Source organism: Triticum urartu, chromosome 1A (genome assembly GCF_056163025.1).
Source record: "Triticum urartu cultivar PI428250 chromosome 1A, HENAU_Tu73, whole genome shotgun sequence".
NCBI lineage: Eukaryota > Viridiplantae > Streptophyta > Magnoliopsida > Poales > Poaceae > Triticum > Triticum urartu.
In genome coordinates, this window is record NC_141873.1 from 403,615,145 (window position 1) to 403,631,234 (window position 16,090).

General features: G+C 49.5%; 1 protein-coding gene across 1 annotated transcript; it reads right to left on the bottom strand.

Annotated features, from left to right (window-relative positions):
* Positions 1 to 9,831: 9,831 nt before the first annotated feature.
* On the bottom strand, positions 9,832 to 10,519 carry LOC147991436 (late embryogenis abundant protein 2-like). Its single transcript, XM_087522864.1, has 2 exons — positions 10,361 to 10,519; positions 9,832 to 10,267 (listed from the first exon to the last, which is right to left on the bottom strand). Exons 1-2 carry the CDS (start codon positions 10,402 to 10,404, stop codon positions 10,036 to 10,038), a joined length of 276 nt encoding a protein of 91 aa, XP_087378990.1. The 5' UTR covers positions 10,405 to 10,519; the 3' UTR covers positions 9,832 to 10,035.
* Positions 10,520 to 16,090: the final 5,571 nt, after the last annotated feature.

The following is a 16,090-nucleotide window of genomic DNA, read 5'->3' on the forward strand; positions in this document are numbered from 1 at the left end:
AAAATAACTAGGACGGGCAAAAGTCAACCGGCTAGGGTTTTCCAGATCTGGATCGGGCGACACGGAAAACGAGGATGGCCGGGGCACTGTTCACCGGCGCCGGAATCGGTGGAGCTTGCCGGCGCGTCTTGGGAGAAGGAGGAGGCCGGAGCCGGGGAGGTCGGCGGCGGAGCTCGGCTCCCGAGGGCGGCGAGGCGGCGCGGTGGCGGCGGAGAGGAACGGCGGCGGAGCGCGCGGGCCGTGCGGGGGCCCGACTCGGGCTCGCCCGGGCCGGCGGCGGGACAGGCGGCGGGGTGCCACGTGGCAGGCGGCGGTTGGCGGCGGTGGGATCCGGACGTTGTCCGGCTCCGTCCGGACACGTCCGGCGGCGGCGGAGACGGATTTTTAGGGTTTCGGGGAGGGGGATCCGAGACTTTCGAGGAGGACCTATTTATAGGCCTAGAGGGAGCTAGGGGAGTCCAAATGAGGTGCGGTTTTCGGCCACGCGATCGTGATCGAACGCTCTAGATGATGGAGAGGGTTATGGTGGGTTTTGGGCCAAATTGGAGGGGTGTTGGGCTGCAACACACACGAGGCCTTTTCGGTCCCTCGGTTAACCGTTGGAGTATCAAACGAAATCCAAATGATAGAAACTTGACAAGCGGTCTACCGGTAGTAAACCAAGGCCGCATGGCAAGTCTCGGTCCAATCCGGAAATATTTAATCCCCACACGCGAAAGAAAGGTAGAAACGACCACCGGAGGAGAACGAAGCGCCGGAAAGCAAAACGGACAACGGGGAAAATGCTCGAATGCATGAGACGAACACGTATGCAAATGCAATGCACATGATGACATGATATGAGATGCATGACAACGATAACAACACACGGAGACAAAAACCCGAACCCGAGAAAATAAATTAACTTAACGCCGGAAACGGCAAGAGTTGGAGTACAAATTGGGAAAGTTACATCCGGGGTGTTACACATGGGCCACACACGGAGCCGCTGCTAGGGTAGAAGAGCTCAGAGCGAAACTCTCAACGGTGTCACAGGACTTGGGCCGATGGAACAGAGACACTTTCGGGAGTGTCCGCAAGGAGATCAAACAGCTTAAGGGGGAGCTTGAGAAGCTCAAATCGGATGCCAACCGTACTGCGCCAGCACATGTTGAGCTCAAAATCAACGAGAAACTTGTTGAGCTATACCACAGGGAGGAAATTATGTGGAGGCAGAGATCAAGGGTGGAGTGGCTCACATCGGGTGACAGGAACACCAAATTTTTTCACTTAAGGGCAAGTATCCGTCGAAAGAAGAATATGATCAAGGCTTTACAAAACTCGCTGGGGGTAATTACAGATGATCCGGAGGAGTTGAAGGCGATGGTAAATGACTTCTATAAGACTCTCTATACATCGGAGGGGGTGAGCAATATGGAGAGAGTTTTAAGTTGCGTCCCAACTAAAGTGTCAGCAGAGATGAATGACATTCTGTGTGCCCCCTACTCAAATGAGGAGGTTAAGGCAGCCTTGTTTCAAATGTTCCCAAAAAAGGCGCCCGGCCCCGACGGTTTTCCGGCACACTTCTATCAAAGACACTGGGAGTTGTGTGGTGCAGAGGTGACAGAAGCTGTTTTGAGGATTGTGAGAGGGGAAGAAACTCCGGAGAGCATAAACGACACCATCCTCGTTCTGATTCCCAAGGTAACAAACCCTACCATCTTGTCACAATTTAGGCCTATTAGCCTATGCAATGTCCTATACAAAATTGCTTCGGTCATTGCAAATAGGCTGAAGCAAATTCTTCCGGACATCATATCTGAGGAGCAGTCGGCGTTCGTCCCAGGCAGGCTCATAACAGATAATATTATAAGTGCTTACGAGTGTCTTCATTTCATGAAATGCAGTAAGGCGAAGGCTAACAGTTATTGTGCTCTTAAGCTTGATATGATGAAAGCATATGACAGGTTGGAGTGGGACTATTTGGAGGCCATAATGGGAAAGCTAGGGTTTGCCGTCCCCTGGATAAAAACTGTCATGGGCATGGTGCGGTCTGTCTCCTTTTCAGTTCTGTTTAATGGAGAAAAGCTTGATCAGTTTATACCAAGCAGAGGTATAAGGCAGGGAGATCCGATATCCCCTTACCTTTTCTTAATTGCAGCAGAGGGCCTTTCGTGCCTCCTGAAAACCAGTTCTTCGTCATCCAACATTGTAGGATCAAAGGTGGCACCTACGGCTCCCGCCGTGAACCACCTTCTCTTCGCCGATGACAACATGCTGCTTTTTAAGTCAGGGAACGAGGGGGCAGTAGCGGTATCAAACCTACTGGACACATACTGTTTGGCTTCGGGATAGAGGATAAATCATGATAAGTCATCAATCTTTTTCAGCAGAGGTTGCCCGCAACAGGTTAGAGATGATATGAAGAATATTCTGAATGTGCAAAATGAGTCACTCAGTGACAGGTATTTGGGTATGCCAACGGAGGTCGGACACTCGAAGAATGGGACCTTCAAGTACTTGCGGGATCGTGTTTGGGAAAAGGTGAAAGGTTGGATGGAAAAACTCTTATCCTTCGCAGGGAAAGAAGTACTAATCAAGGCGGTTGCTCAAGCAATTCCAGTATACTCAATGGCATGCTTCCGTCTTCCTCGGGGCCTATGCGAGAGTGTTACTTCGCTAATCAGACAATTCTGGTGGGGGAGCAAACAAGGAAAGAGGAAACCTAGCTGGGTGGCTTGGGACGTGATGACATTACCAAAGAACCTTGGAGGCCTTGGTCTTCGAGACATGGAAATCTTTAACTTGGCCCTCTTAGCTCGGCAATCCTGGCGTATGTTGCAAAACCCCTTGTCTTTGAGCGCGAGGATTCTGAAAGCAGTCTATCATTCTCATACAGATATCTTCGGTGCAGCCTTGGGATCACACCCCTCGCAGATCTGGCGAGCCATTCTTGATGGTCGGGACATTATGGTTCAAGGTTTGGTGCGCAGGATTGGAGATGGGAAATCAACCAATATCTGGGAGGACAACTGGTTGCTGAGATCACATGCGAAAAGGCCGATTGCTTGTTTGATCCCTGATCCACCGAGGAAGGTGGCCGAGCTGATCGACCATACCTCGTCCACCTGGAATGAGAACTTGGTGCGTGCGGTGTTTATACCGATAGACGCAGAGGCCATCTTACAAATTCCGCTTTGCACACGACAGATAGATGACTTTTGGGCTTGGTCCGAGGATCGTAAGGGTATCTTTTCAGTGCGTTCGGCGTATCGAATGATTCAACGGACAAAGCTAGGCCGAGAGGCATGGCTGTACGAGCAGGGAGATTCCTCCGACTCCCAGGGCACCGATCAAGGCTGGACTGATCCTTGGCGGATCAGGGTTCCCTCCAAGCTGAAATTTTTCTTGTGGAGGCTCGCTAGAAACTCTATTCCTACAGCTGCACTTCTCCACCATAGAAACACGTCATCTTCCAGGGCTTGTTGCCTTTGCGGGGCTGTTGATACTTGGCGACATGCCTTGGTGGACTGCTCGGTCTCGAGGAGCACTTGGGCACTCTCATCGGAAGCTGTTTTGGATAAACTGAGTACTTGCAGAGAGGAAAATCCAAAGAGGTGGCTGTTCGTAATGTATGAAGCTCTCAACCAGGAGGATTTCCTTGCTTTTGTGGTCACCCTATGGGCGTTGTGGAGTTCACGAAGAAAGGCCATGTACGAGGATATTTTCCAAACACCCTTTGCCATCAACAGCTTTGTTACATCATACATAGCAGAACTAAAATCACTACAACAGCCGGGAGTGGCCGGAAGGGGCCCGCCACAACGCCGCCCAAGTCATTGGATTGCACCGCCGGATGGGCTAGTTAAACTCAATGTAGACGCAGCAGTGGGACGATCGCTTGGAGCCGTGGCAGCTGTCTGCAGAGATCGAGATGGGGCTTTCATGGGAGCATCGGCGGTGGTTTTTCCAAACTTATCAGATCCCGGCATTCTGGAGACTCTTGCTATCAGGGAGGCACTGGCTTTATCTGTTGATCTCTACGTCCGAAGGATCCATGTGGCATCGGATTGCAAGGTGGCCGTCGGCGATATCCATCAGCATTATAAAGGGAGCTACGGTGCAATTGTGCAGGAGAATATGCAATATAAATCGTCTTTTGAAACTTGTAATATTATTTATGAGTTTAGGAGCTCGAATATCGAGGCTCACAAACTGGCAAAGCACGCTTTATCTCTCGGGACTGGCCGCCATGCTTGGTTAGGCCAGCCCAACGAAATTGATTTCGTCCCTGTAAACATTGTGACGATCTAATAAAGCTTTGCAGTTTGTCTCAAAAAAAAAAAAACCTGCTCCTTGTTTCCAAATGAAGACAAGGGATAATGCGGGTTAAGGCAAGCTGCCACACGGCCTTTGACTGGCGGCGCACCCCGGCGCCGGCGAGGGGGAAGACGGCGGAGGAGGCGGTGGTTAGCTTTTCGCCACCCGTGTCGCTCGGAGCAAAGACGGGGCCGTTTCTGCAGCAATTTTGCCTGATCCAAATTGATTATAGGATTGCAAGTTGCGCTTGCAAATATGTACGCACTTGAATTTAAACCAGAACAGTTAACTTGCGCTTGCAAGTTGCGGTGCGCCTTACTACCATTGAGGTTTGCTCAGAATCTTCTGCTGTTTTCGTTCATCGTGTGTTCTCCAAGCACGAAACTCTCGAGGCTATCCCAGAATGGTAAAATAGAAAGTAGCTATTTTTTCGCGAGGGATTAGAAAGTGACTTTGAACGCGTGAGGTAAGAGTAAAATTAAACATTCAGACATGAGAGCCAATTTTGTAGAGTAGATTATTTTTAGAAAAATGAACATATTGTCGAAACATTGCCTGAATCCTTTTAGGATAGAAAATGGTTCAGTGGTTGAAACACTTGCGGGTATAGAAACAGTCAGGACAGTGGGTTGCAAAGTCGAGACACAAGTGAGTGTCTTGCTATTAGAGTATATTCGGCCGGTTCAGTTTTTTGTAATTTTGAATTGTAATCAATTTCTTCTATACTTGGACTTCAAGATTTTGTACTTATATAAACAGTCAATTGAGGCATAGATCAATACACAATTATTATCAATCTTCATGGTATTAGACGCCTAGGTTTCTGTCCTCGGCATGGCCTCGCCGCCAACTCCTCCCTCGCTGCCGCCGCGGCAGCTCTTCACTATCACCGAGTTTCGCGCTGTCGGCGCTGCTCCTCTATCTTCTTCAACCTCTACCCAAAACCCTACCCCCACCCCAACCACCTCAGCTCTCCCTCGTCGATACTATTGCCGATGTCTCAGCTTTCATCCTGATAACCCTAGACCTCACCGCCCACAACTTCTACCATTGGTACCCGTCACTGTCTATTGCCAACGCATCAAGGCGTTCGACGACGAACTCCATGAGCTCGGTGATCACGTTGAGGATCAGACCCTCATCAACGTTTTCCTCGTCGGCCTTGGGGAATAGTTTGAGAAGCAGGTCGTCTTCATCCCTATGTTGCGATCTTACCCCTCCTTCGCGGAGGTCCGCTCCATCTTGCAGCTTGAGGCACAGAACCAGGCGTGCAAGGCGACACGTCCTTCCCAGGTGTTTCACGTTGCCCGACCCTCTACACCATCTGCGCTGCCTCCATCGCCTGCTCCACCGACGCCTACATCCTCGGCTCCTCCAGGATGGCGCCCGAGTCCTAACTATCGGGGCAAAAATCCCGTCTACCGGCTGCCACAGCCTCGACCTGCTGCTCCACCACCACCGGCTGCACCATCGGCGCCTCCTCCATCGGCCGCTCAGCAAGACCCCTGGACTAGTCTAGTTCAGGCGTGGCGCATGCCCTGGTCGGTGCCATCTCCATACGGCGCTCCTCCCGCGTACACCGGGAACTGGAGCCCGGGCCTTCGCCCTGCTACCGGTTCTCCTGGCCTCCTTGGTCCACGGCCACCGCCTCATGTCTACAATGTCACGACCTCTCCATCGCCAGTCATCCAAGGATCACCTCATGGCTACCTGCCGGTCCCCTATGCGCCCTACGCCTACGACCATGCTTCACCCATGCCGTTCGCGCACGCGCCTGCGCCCGGACCGCTAGCTCCTCCACCACAGCCAGCCTGGGATCAAGCCGCCTTCATCGCCGTCATGAACAACTTTACACTAAATAACCAAGGTACGGATTAGATTTTAGATTCCGGTGCATCCTCGCATATGTCTTCAAATATGGATATTCTGTCAGCTTGTTTTCCTTCCGCTTATTCTTCCATCGCCATAGGCAATGGCTCCATTGTTCCCGTCTCTTGCACCGGTCACTCTTCTATACAAACAAATCATGCCAATTTTCAACTCCGCAATATTCTTATTGTTCCTTCTTTAATCAAAAATCTTATTTCTGTTCGTCAATTTACCATTGATAATCTTGTCATTCTAGCATTTGATCCTTTTGGTCTATCTGTGAAGGATCTCAGAACGGGGACACTTCTCGCTCGCTACAATAGCACAGACGATCTCTATCCACTTCATGGCGCGCCTGCATCCTCTCCTCGCGCCATGCTGGCTTCAGTTGATCTGTGGCTTCGTCGGCTCGGTCACCCCAATAATTCAATGATGTCATCTCTACTTCAAGAATTTTCTATTCCTAGCACTAGCGTGTCACATGATTCTTCTCTTTGTGCGGCATGCCAATGCGGCAAACATGTTCGCCTTCCTTTTGGAACATCATCTACTGTTAGCACTTTTCCTTTTGAGCTTTTACATTGTGATCTATGGACCTCTCCTATTCCTAGTGTCTCTGGCATTGGTCTTTGGATATAAATATTATCCTGTGATTTTATATGATTATTCTCACTACATATGGACGTTCCCTCTACTTGCTAAATCTGATGTGCATCCACTTTTTCTCACCTTTTGCACTTACGTCCAAACACACTTTGACCTACCTATTCGCTTTATCCAATGTGACAACGGGCGTGAGTTCGACAACGTCACCAACTGCACATTTTTCCTCTCCCATGGGATTCTTCTACGCTTTTCTTGTCCCTATACCTCCTCTCAAAACGGGAAGGCTGAGTGCTCTCTTCGTTCCATCAACAATATCCTACGCACTCTACTTATCCAAGCATCTCTTCCTCCCCCTTTTTGGGTCGAAACTCTACGCACTGCTACCCTTCTTCTTAACATCCGCCCCACCAAAATGTGTCCTCGCTATACACCCTTTCAATCACTTCTTCTATCTGATCCCGACTACCTTTCTCTTCGGGTATTTGGTTGCCTATGCTTTCCTAACATCACATCCATCACAACTCACAAACTAGCCCCATGATCTCTACCCTGCATTTATCTTGGCCTCTCCGATGATCACAAAGGGCATCGCTGTTTCGATCCCTCTTCCGGTTGTGTGTTTATCTCGAGACATGTCACCTTTGATGAGCATGTTTTTCCCTTTGCCGTTGCCATCACTGCCTCTTCCTCTCCCTCACCATCTTCCACTACCCATCCATCTTCTCTTCTTCGCATCATCTCGGCCGCGGAACCTTCCCCACCCGCCACCGCATCAACCAGCACCACTACCACCCCGTCCACGGCCGATACTACACAAGCCAGTCCGCCTTCCACTCCTGTTACAGACAACCTTTCCCCTTCCTCATCCCTTGACCCATCTTCTACACCTCCTGCTTCATCTCCTTCTCCTATAGCCCCTAGTCCTTCCTCACCCATTCCTCCACATGCTGTACCTATTCAAGCTCCCACCAACGATCATGTCATGTGTACTCGTGGCAAATGCGGTTTTCATCTCCCTACTCGCCGTCTTAATCTCACGGCCACACCGACCGTCTCCCCTATTCACACTTCATATAAACGGGCTCTTCTTGATCCTCTTTGGTTTTCTGCTATGCGAGACGAATTTGATGCTCTACAGCAAAACAACATCTGGACTTTAGTTCCAAAACCACATGGTGTTAATATTGTCTCTGGCAAATGGGTTTTTCGCCACAAGTTTCATGCCGATGTTTCTCTTGTTCGCTACAAAGCTCGCTGGGTTTGTCGTGGTTTTTCCCAGCAGCACGGCATTGATTTTGAAGAGACTTTTTCTCCTGTGGTAAAACCTAGCACCATTCGTGTTGTTCTTAGTCTTGTGGTTTCCTCTTCATGGCCTATTCACCAACTAGATGTTAAAAATGCTTTTCTCCATGGAACACTAAATGAAACTGTGTATTGCCAGCAACCCTCTGGCTTCGAAAATCCCTCCTCACCAACTCTTGTCTGTCGCCTTAACAAATCATTGTATGGTCTCAAATAGGCTCCTCGAGCTTGGTTCCAACGCTTTGCTACCTTTGTCCAAACCATCGGCTTTGTTCCTTCTAAATCCGATTCCTCTCTCTTCGTTTTTCATTCCTCTAATCAAACCGCCTATCTTTTATTATATGTAGATGATATTATTCTCACTGCTTCTTCCGATAATTTCCTCCACCAAATAATCTCTTCTCTCAAGCATGAATTTTCTATGACTGATCTTGGTCCTCTACATCATTTTCTTGCCATTAATGTTTCTCGTACTTCCTCTACTCTTTTTCTATCCCAATGTCAATATGTTATAGATTTGCTCTCACGTGCTGGCATGTCTGATTGTCAACCCTGTCGCACACCTGCTGACACTGGTGCCAAATTGTCGGCTGATGGTGAACTCGTTTCCGATCCTACTTTTTACCACAGCATCACCGACGCTCTTCAATATGCTACCCTCACTCGTCCTGATATTTCCTACTCTGTTCAACAAGCCTGTCTTTATATGCATGACCCTCGTGCTCCTCATCTTGCTCATGTTAGACGCATTCTTCGTTATCTCAAAGGTACTCTTGATCACGGCCTCCTTATTAATTCTTCCTCTCCAACAAGCCTGACAGTATATTCTGATGCAGACTGGACGGGTTGTCCCAACACTCGTCGATCCACATCCGGCTATTGTGTTTATTTGGGTGATAATGTTGTTTCTTGGTTTTTGAAAAGGCAGGATACAGTTTCCAGGTCCTTCGCTGAATCTGAGTATCGGGCTATATATTGCTCATGCTGTCGCCGAGGCTGTCTGGCTCCAGCAACTCCTCGTGGAGCTTCATCAGCCACTTGAGCGTGCTACCATTGTTTACTGTGACAATATTTCAGCAGTCTATATGGCATCTAATCCAGTTCAGCATCGTCACACGAAGCACATTGAGATAGATATTCACTTTGTTCGTGAGAAAGTGGCTCTTGACGAGGTTCGTGTTCTCCATGTTCCAACAAGTGCGCAATTTGCTGACAACTTCACCAAAGGGCTTCTCAATGCATCCTTCACAGACATACGCTCCAGTCTCAACATCGTCACGCCCGACGTTGACACTGCGGGGGGATATTAGAGTATATTTGGCCGGTTTAGTTTTTGGTAGTTTTGAATTGTAATCTATCTCTTCTATACTTGGACTCCAAGACTTTGTACTTATATAAACAGCCCATTGAGACATAGATCAATACACAATTATTATCAATCTTCACTTGCGCTGCCCGTATTGCCGTATTGAGTGTGTTCGTGGCATGTGCGCATCGGATCACAGACAGCATACAGCCTGGAGATGTCTATGGCTGTTCGTTCAAAATTGCCGGTTGAAACTTGCATCTTCTTCTGCCCAGTAAAGAGAGTAGGGGCCTCCTCTTTGATTAGAAGATTTTCATAGCAAATGAATTTGGATTGAATTCAGTTACAAGGCTGTCAGATGGAAAGCACCCCATGCGCGAGCTCTCAGAAGTTGCTACAATGGCAATTCCCGCAATTGAACTGCTGAAATTTTGTCATGATGCGCAAAGTCACTGAAATTTTAGACGATTTGAGTAGAACACGCAAATGTGTAAGTGTTTGCTAAAGACTTACATACAGTGATACAGGAAGCAATTTCCCGACAAGTCGTTGTCCGACATGGCGCCTAGTAAATATAGTTTAGCACGCCCGTCAACGTTTTGCTGTACATGGCGGTATGAGCCTGGGCCGGCAGCGTGTTTGCAGCACGCGCATCACTGCTGCTGCAGCAACCTCCGGTTGAGCATCTCGGCGCGCAGGTCGGCCGGATCCACCTCCTTGGTGCCGGTCACCGGCCGGTAGTCGCCGGTCTTGGGGTCCGGCTCCCAGAACGCCGTCTTGTCCTCCGTGGTGTCCTCCGTCGCGGCCGTGCCCAGCTTCACCGCCTTCTCCTCAACCTTCTTCGCGGACACTCCGATGGCGGTTATCGCGGAGGAAAATCCCCTCCTGCACCATACATACATTGTCACGCGTATCAGTTCAACCTTGGGTTGGATCGAAATGATATGATCTGTACGTTTGCAAAGTTTCAGGGAGGACCTTTGCGCCACGAGGGTGGCACAGCTGGACGCAACCCAGGCCATCTGATCGGGATCGGACGAACGGAGACGATTCTAGCCTTCACTTCCGTCTCGCCTTGTTTGCTCTCCCTTTGTTTTCTTTTGGTTTTCGGTTTCAGATGGGACAGAGGAACAGAAAATGCCATTGCCAGGTTATTATGGGAAGGAGCCAAACAAGGAGCAATGAGGATGTATGGCTCTTAGAACATGTCGGAGGTGAAAACGGGAGGCAGCCTCTCTGTCCACCACATGTAGGAACACATGTTTCTTGACATCCGTTCATTATGTACGGACAAAATTATGGTTAACCTTGTGAGCTGTGACTATATCGATCATCTTGGGTACGAGTGATGCATCATGGAGCGTGACAAGGCTCACGGCATCTGTCAATCTTCCATGTGCTGCGTGTTGCTGGGAGTTTGCACAAATCGCAAAACAGCCAAACGTATCGCCGGATGACGTTTGCTGCGTGTTGCTGAGAGTTTGCACAAATGTGCTGGGTGACGCGCTGGCAAACGAGCCAGCGCGCACGTCCTCCCCTCCCGATACGCCCTCAGCGAACCGGAGCGTCACCCAGTTTTTTCATTTTGCTCTTTTGTTTTTTGGGCCTGCTACGCGTCCCCGGCTGATCCTTTTAAAAGATCAGCCGGGCCGTGAGCCGTCCCATTGGATATGTACGAGTCGATTAGTTTCTAATTTTTGCAACAATGCTTTTGTTACAAAAATTCTTCTTCTTTAATTTCTGCAACAAGGTCTTTGTTGCAAAGCCTTTTCTTCTTTAATTTTCTGCAACAAAATTCGTGTTGCACAACCTCTTTTTTTTTTTAATTTTCTGTAACAAGACTCTTGTTGTAAAAATTGCAAAAGCATGTCCAGCCGTATCGCGCACTAGCATAGTCGTCGTTTGTTGTCGCCGTTCCGCAACAACGTCGTTGTTGTCGAAACTTGTCTCAGGGGTGATTTCGCGAACAACAACGCAAGGCCGAGCGTGGGGTGGGCGTGGACGTACATCGCGGTGCTGTGGCATACCGGATGCGTCGATCCGGTCGACGGGGAGGCGTTTGGCGGCAGAGAGCAAGCATGGATGTGCTCGGTAACGACAGTCTACATACGGCGGAGCTTGGCTGTTGGGACTGCATCCTCCATGGCTGTAGCCTAACGACCCGACTTCAATTCCTAGAATTGACAGGTGATGCACAGGGGTTTTTCCCCATCTATTGAGGGTCAAGTTTGGTGTGTGATGAAACCACTCATCAAAAAATATCTTGATACTCATTTCAAAAATTTCGAGGACTATGTTTATCTTGGTACTCATACTAAAAATGACCGTATGCGTCCCTAGATGGTGCAGAGGCCGGGGAAGTGAAATTCTCCCCCAATTTTAAAGAATACCAAACAAAGGGCCCGATCAACCCCCACCCCGTGTCCCTCGCGTCGCTCTCGCGGGCGGCGGCGGGGGAACCCTAGCCCCCATCCCGCACCCGCCTCCTACACCATCCCCTACCCTCGCTGCCGCCAGGCGAAGCCCGGTGCGCGTCGGCGGCGGCGGGGCCCTTCTTCTCCTCCTGGCATGCGGCTGTAGCGCGAGATGCGACGGCGCGGTGGAGTCTTGGCTGTTGCGGTGAGGGCGCGTCATGCGGCACGCGGCCAGACGGCGGCGCGAGCAGGTGGCCAGGCCGTGGCGGCTGCATGAGGGGTTGGCTTCGGGGCGGCGGCACGGGCATGGATCCATCGTGGATCTGGTCATGCGGGCGCGGTATCGGCCTCCCCCGCTCGGCCGACAGGTCTCGGTGGGGGGACTTCTCCTTGCTGAGATCTGGCAGCGGCGGCCTGGATCATCTAGATCCCGGCAAGGATGGCGGCGGCCCGTGCACGAGAGATGGAGGTTTTCGATCAGATCTGGGTGAAAACCTGCTATTGGCTATTGCCAAGTGAAAGTGCAACTATCCCTAGATGGTTTTTGTAATTCCTAACAACATATAGCTCATTGAGCTAATGCTATTTCAAGATTAATATCTCAGGAAAGCTCAATGATTAGCATGGCATGGATGAGAAAAGTGGACCCCTTAAAATACTAAGCACAAAATGACTGGCTCAAGCTCAAAGCTCAAGACTCTACATTTTCTATTTTAGTGATCCAAGATCATATTGAGTCTATAGGAAAAGTCAATACTATTAAGGAGGGATGAGGTGTTGCTTAATGAGGCTCTTGCTCAAAATGCTTAGTGATATGCTCCAAAACCCTGAATTACACTCTCACATCCACATATGACCTAAACCAAAAGTCAAACTCGGCCCCACCGATTCTTTCTATCCGGCGCCACCGAGTTCAAATGTCATAGCCACTGCCACAAACCCTAGGCAAATCGGTCTCACCGATAGGGATCTCGGTCTCACCGAGATGAGATTGTAATCTCTCTGTTTCCCTTCGTAACGTTTCGGTCCCACCGAGATGAGCGATCGGTCCCACCGAGATTGCAATGTAAACTCTCTGTTTCCCTTTTGTAACATTTCGGTCTTACCGAAATAAGCGAATCGGTCCCACCGAGTTTACCTGACCAACTCTCTGGTTAGCTTATTACCAAAATCGGTCTCACCGAGATTACGTTATGCCCTAACCCTAACCATATCGGTCCTACCGAGTTGCATGTCGGTCCCACCGAAACTCCTAACGGTCACTAGCTTTGCTGAATCGGTCCGACCAAGTTTATCAATTCGGTCCCACCGAGATTGGCGAGTTGTGTGTAATAGTTAGATTTTGTGTGGAGGCTATATATACCCCTCCACCACCTCTTCATTTGTAGAGAGAGCCGTCAGAACAAACCTACACTTCCAACTTACTTTTTCTGAGAGAGAACCACCTACACTTGTGTTGAGGCCAAGATATTCCATTCTTACCATATGAATCTTGATCTCTAGCCTTCCCCAAGTTGCTTTCCACTCAAATCCTCTTTTCACCAAATCCATATCCTGTGAGAGAGAGTTGAGTGTTGGGGAGACTATCATTTGAAGCACAAGAGTAAGGAGTTCATTATCAACACACCACTTGTTACTTCTTGGAGAGTGGTGTCTCCTAGATTGGCTAGGTGTCACTTGGGAGCCTCCGACAAGATTGTGGAGTTGAACCAAGGAGTTTGTAAGAGCAAGAAGATCGCCTACTTCGTGAATATCTACCGCTAGTGAGACAAGTCCTTCGTGGGCGACGGCCATGGTGGGATAGACAAGGTTGCTTCTTCGTGGACCCTTCGTGGGTGGAGCCCTCCGTGGACTCGCGCAGCCGTTACCCTTCGTGGGTTGAAGTCTCCATCAACGTGGATGTACGATAGCACCACCTATCGGAACCACGACAAAAACATCTGTGTCTCCTATTGCGTTTGAATCCTCCAAACCCTTCCCTTTACATTCTTGCAAGTTGCATGCTTTACTTTCCGCTGCTCATATACTCTTTGCATGCTTGCTTGAATTGTGTTAAGATTACTTGACTTGTCCAAAGTTTCTAAAATCTGCCAAGAACTAAAATTGGGAAAAGGATAAGCTTTTATTTGGTCAAGTAGTCTAATCACCCCCCTCTAGACATACTTTCGATCCTACAGCAAGGCCGACGATGGCGATGATGTCCGCGTTGTTCCCTTCCTGAAGGCATCGCCGAGGAGAAGTTCAAGGCTACTCTCTGCTACCTCTGGGGGAAACCCTAGATCAGTAGATCAGATGACGGCGGCTCTCTGTTGTCGTTTCCCCCTTGGGGGCGTCATTCTTGGAGGTGCACACGGGCTCGAGGGACCAGAGGACGGCGTCTTTGGTGGCACGGTGCTTCATCTTACACATCGTTGGTGGCGGATCTCAGCGGCGTGGCGCTGTGGAGATTCGGCGTCTGATGTGCGTAGATGGACTCACGCAGGAGGAGGAAGCTGTCTGGCGTCATGGTGGCGTTGATGGCAGAGAGGCCTGACAAGGTCGGTGCTTCAGTTCTGCTCTGAGGATGGACCGAGGGATGATGGAGGTGACGGCCCTTGCAGTGTGTGGTGCTCACTGGGAGTGTGCCAGATCGGTGTGGGACCCAATCCAGGTAGTGGCTTGGATGGGACACCCGGCTTTAGATGTTAGGCTTTGGTGCGATGTCTGTTTGGTATTAGGTCCGGACATTCGGCACGCCTTCATCAAGGGAGCAGGAGTAGCAACGGTGTTGCCACCATCCGTTGCCAAGATGGTGGCTTCAGGCTTATTGATGTATCACCTTGTATGGTCTTTGTGAATAATTAATAATATGGCTGCATGCATCGTCCAGATGCAGAGGCTGAGGGTACATCCTCCTTTTCTAAAAAATGGTTGTAGCACGCCGACGATGACACCGCTACACTCCCTAGCCTGCAGGGATGGAAAAAGGATACCGGATTCCTACTTGGTTGTGTAGTCTGTCTACAACAGGTGCTGAGTTGTAGAAACGCTTTTGAAACAGAGGTGGAGTTGTAAGAACATTAAGTAGGTGAGGGTGACGCTTGACCCTCTTCGAAGGTACGTGTGTTTGCTTGGCGAGTGTCATCAAATTCTCTGGCTACAACGGAGAACAAAAAGAAGAGGACCCTAGAATTAACGGATATTTGTGCTCTTTGTGGGGTGGAACGAGAGGACACCTTCCATGCACTCTACATGTGTTCAAGAGCGTGAGCTCTCTGGAAAGCAATGGCGGAAGACTAGTGCCTCCCGGACGTGGATCTATTGCAGAACACTGGTCGAGAATGGCTCCTTCACCTACTGAACAAAGGAGCACATCCGGCTTCCTATTCTCATGACAATGTGGAGGTGCTGGCACGTGAGAAACGAAATCACGCACCACAAGCTGGCTCCCCCAATTGAAGTATCCAAGAGATTTTTATCAAGCTACGTCGACACTATCTTGTGCCTCCAGCAACATCCCAATGTCGGCATGTCAAAGGGCAAGATGGTAGTCTCCAAGTTTCAGCAACGCCAGGAGAAGCTCAGACCAGCAAGGGCAGCCTGTACCAGACCTCCAGAGCGATGGCACAGGCCTCCACCAGGCTGGACTAAGTTAAACGTTGATGGTGCATATATTCAGGCGGATGGCACAAGTGGCTCGGGCATGATCTTGCGCGACGAACATGACACCGTCATTTTTGCTTCTTGCAGATTCTTGAGGACGTGTTCAAGTGCACTGGAGGCGGAGATCGAAGCTATACGTGAAGGGATTGCATTGACCCTGGAGTGGTGTACGCTACCTTTCATACTTGAAGAAAAAAAATCAGATATGATAAGATCCCCAGCGGCGACGACAGTGGGTGTAATAAAGAACTTGTTACTGGAAGGAGGTAGAGAGCATGTGTTAATGCATGTGAGTAGAAACCAAAATAATGTCAGCCATGTTCTTGGGCAGATGGGTCACGCTGACCCTAGGACTGCCGTATGGCTGAGGCAGGGGCCTGACGAGATAGCTGAACTCGTGGCAAAGGACTGTATTGTTCCTAGTTGATTGATTGAAAAATTTTACCCCGCAAAAAAAATGGTTACACTTGACCGTCTGATCAACAACACATCAAACACCCACGGAGGTGGTGGATGCGCACGGAAAGATCAGTCGGATGAAGACAAGCGTTTTCCTTTGTTTTCTTTCCTGTTTTTATTTTTCATCTTCAAAATAGTTTGAGATTTCAAAAAAGTTTCAAATTCAAAAAAAAAATGAATTTTAGGAAAATGC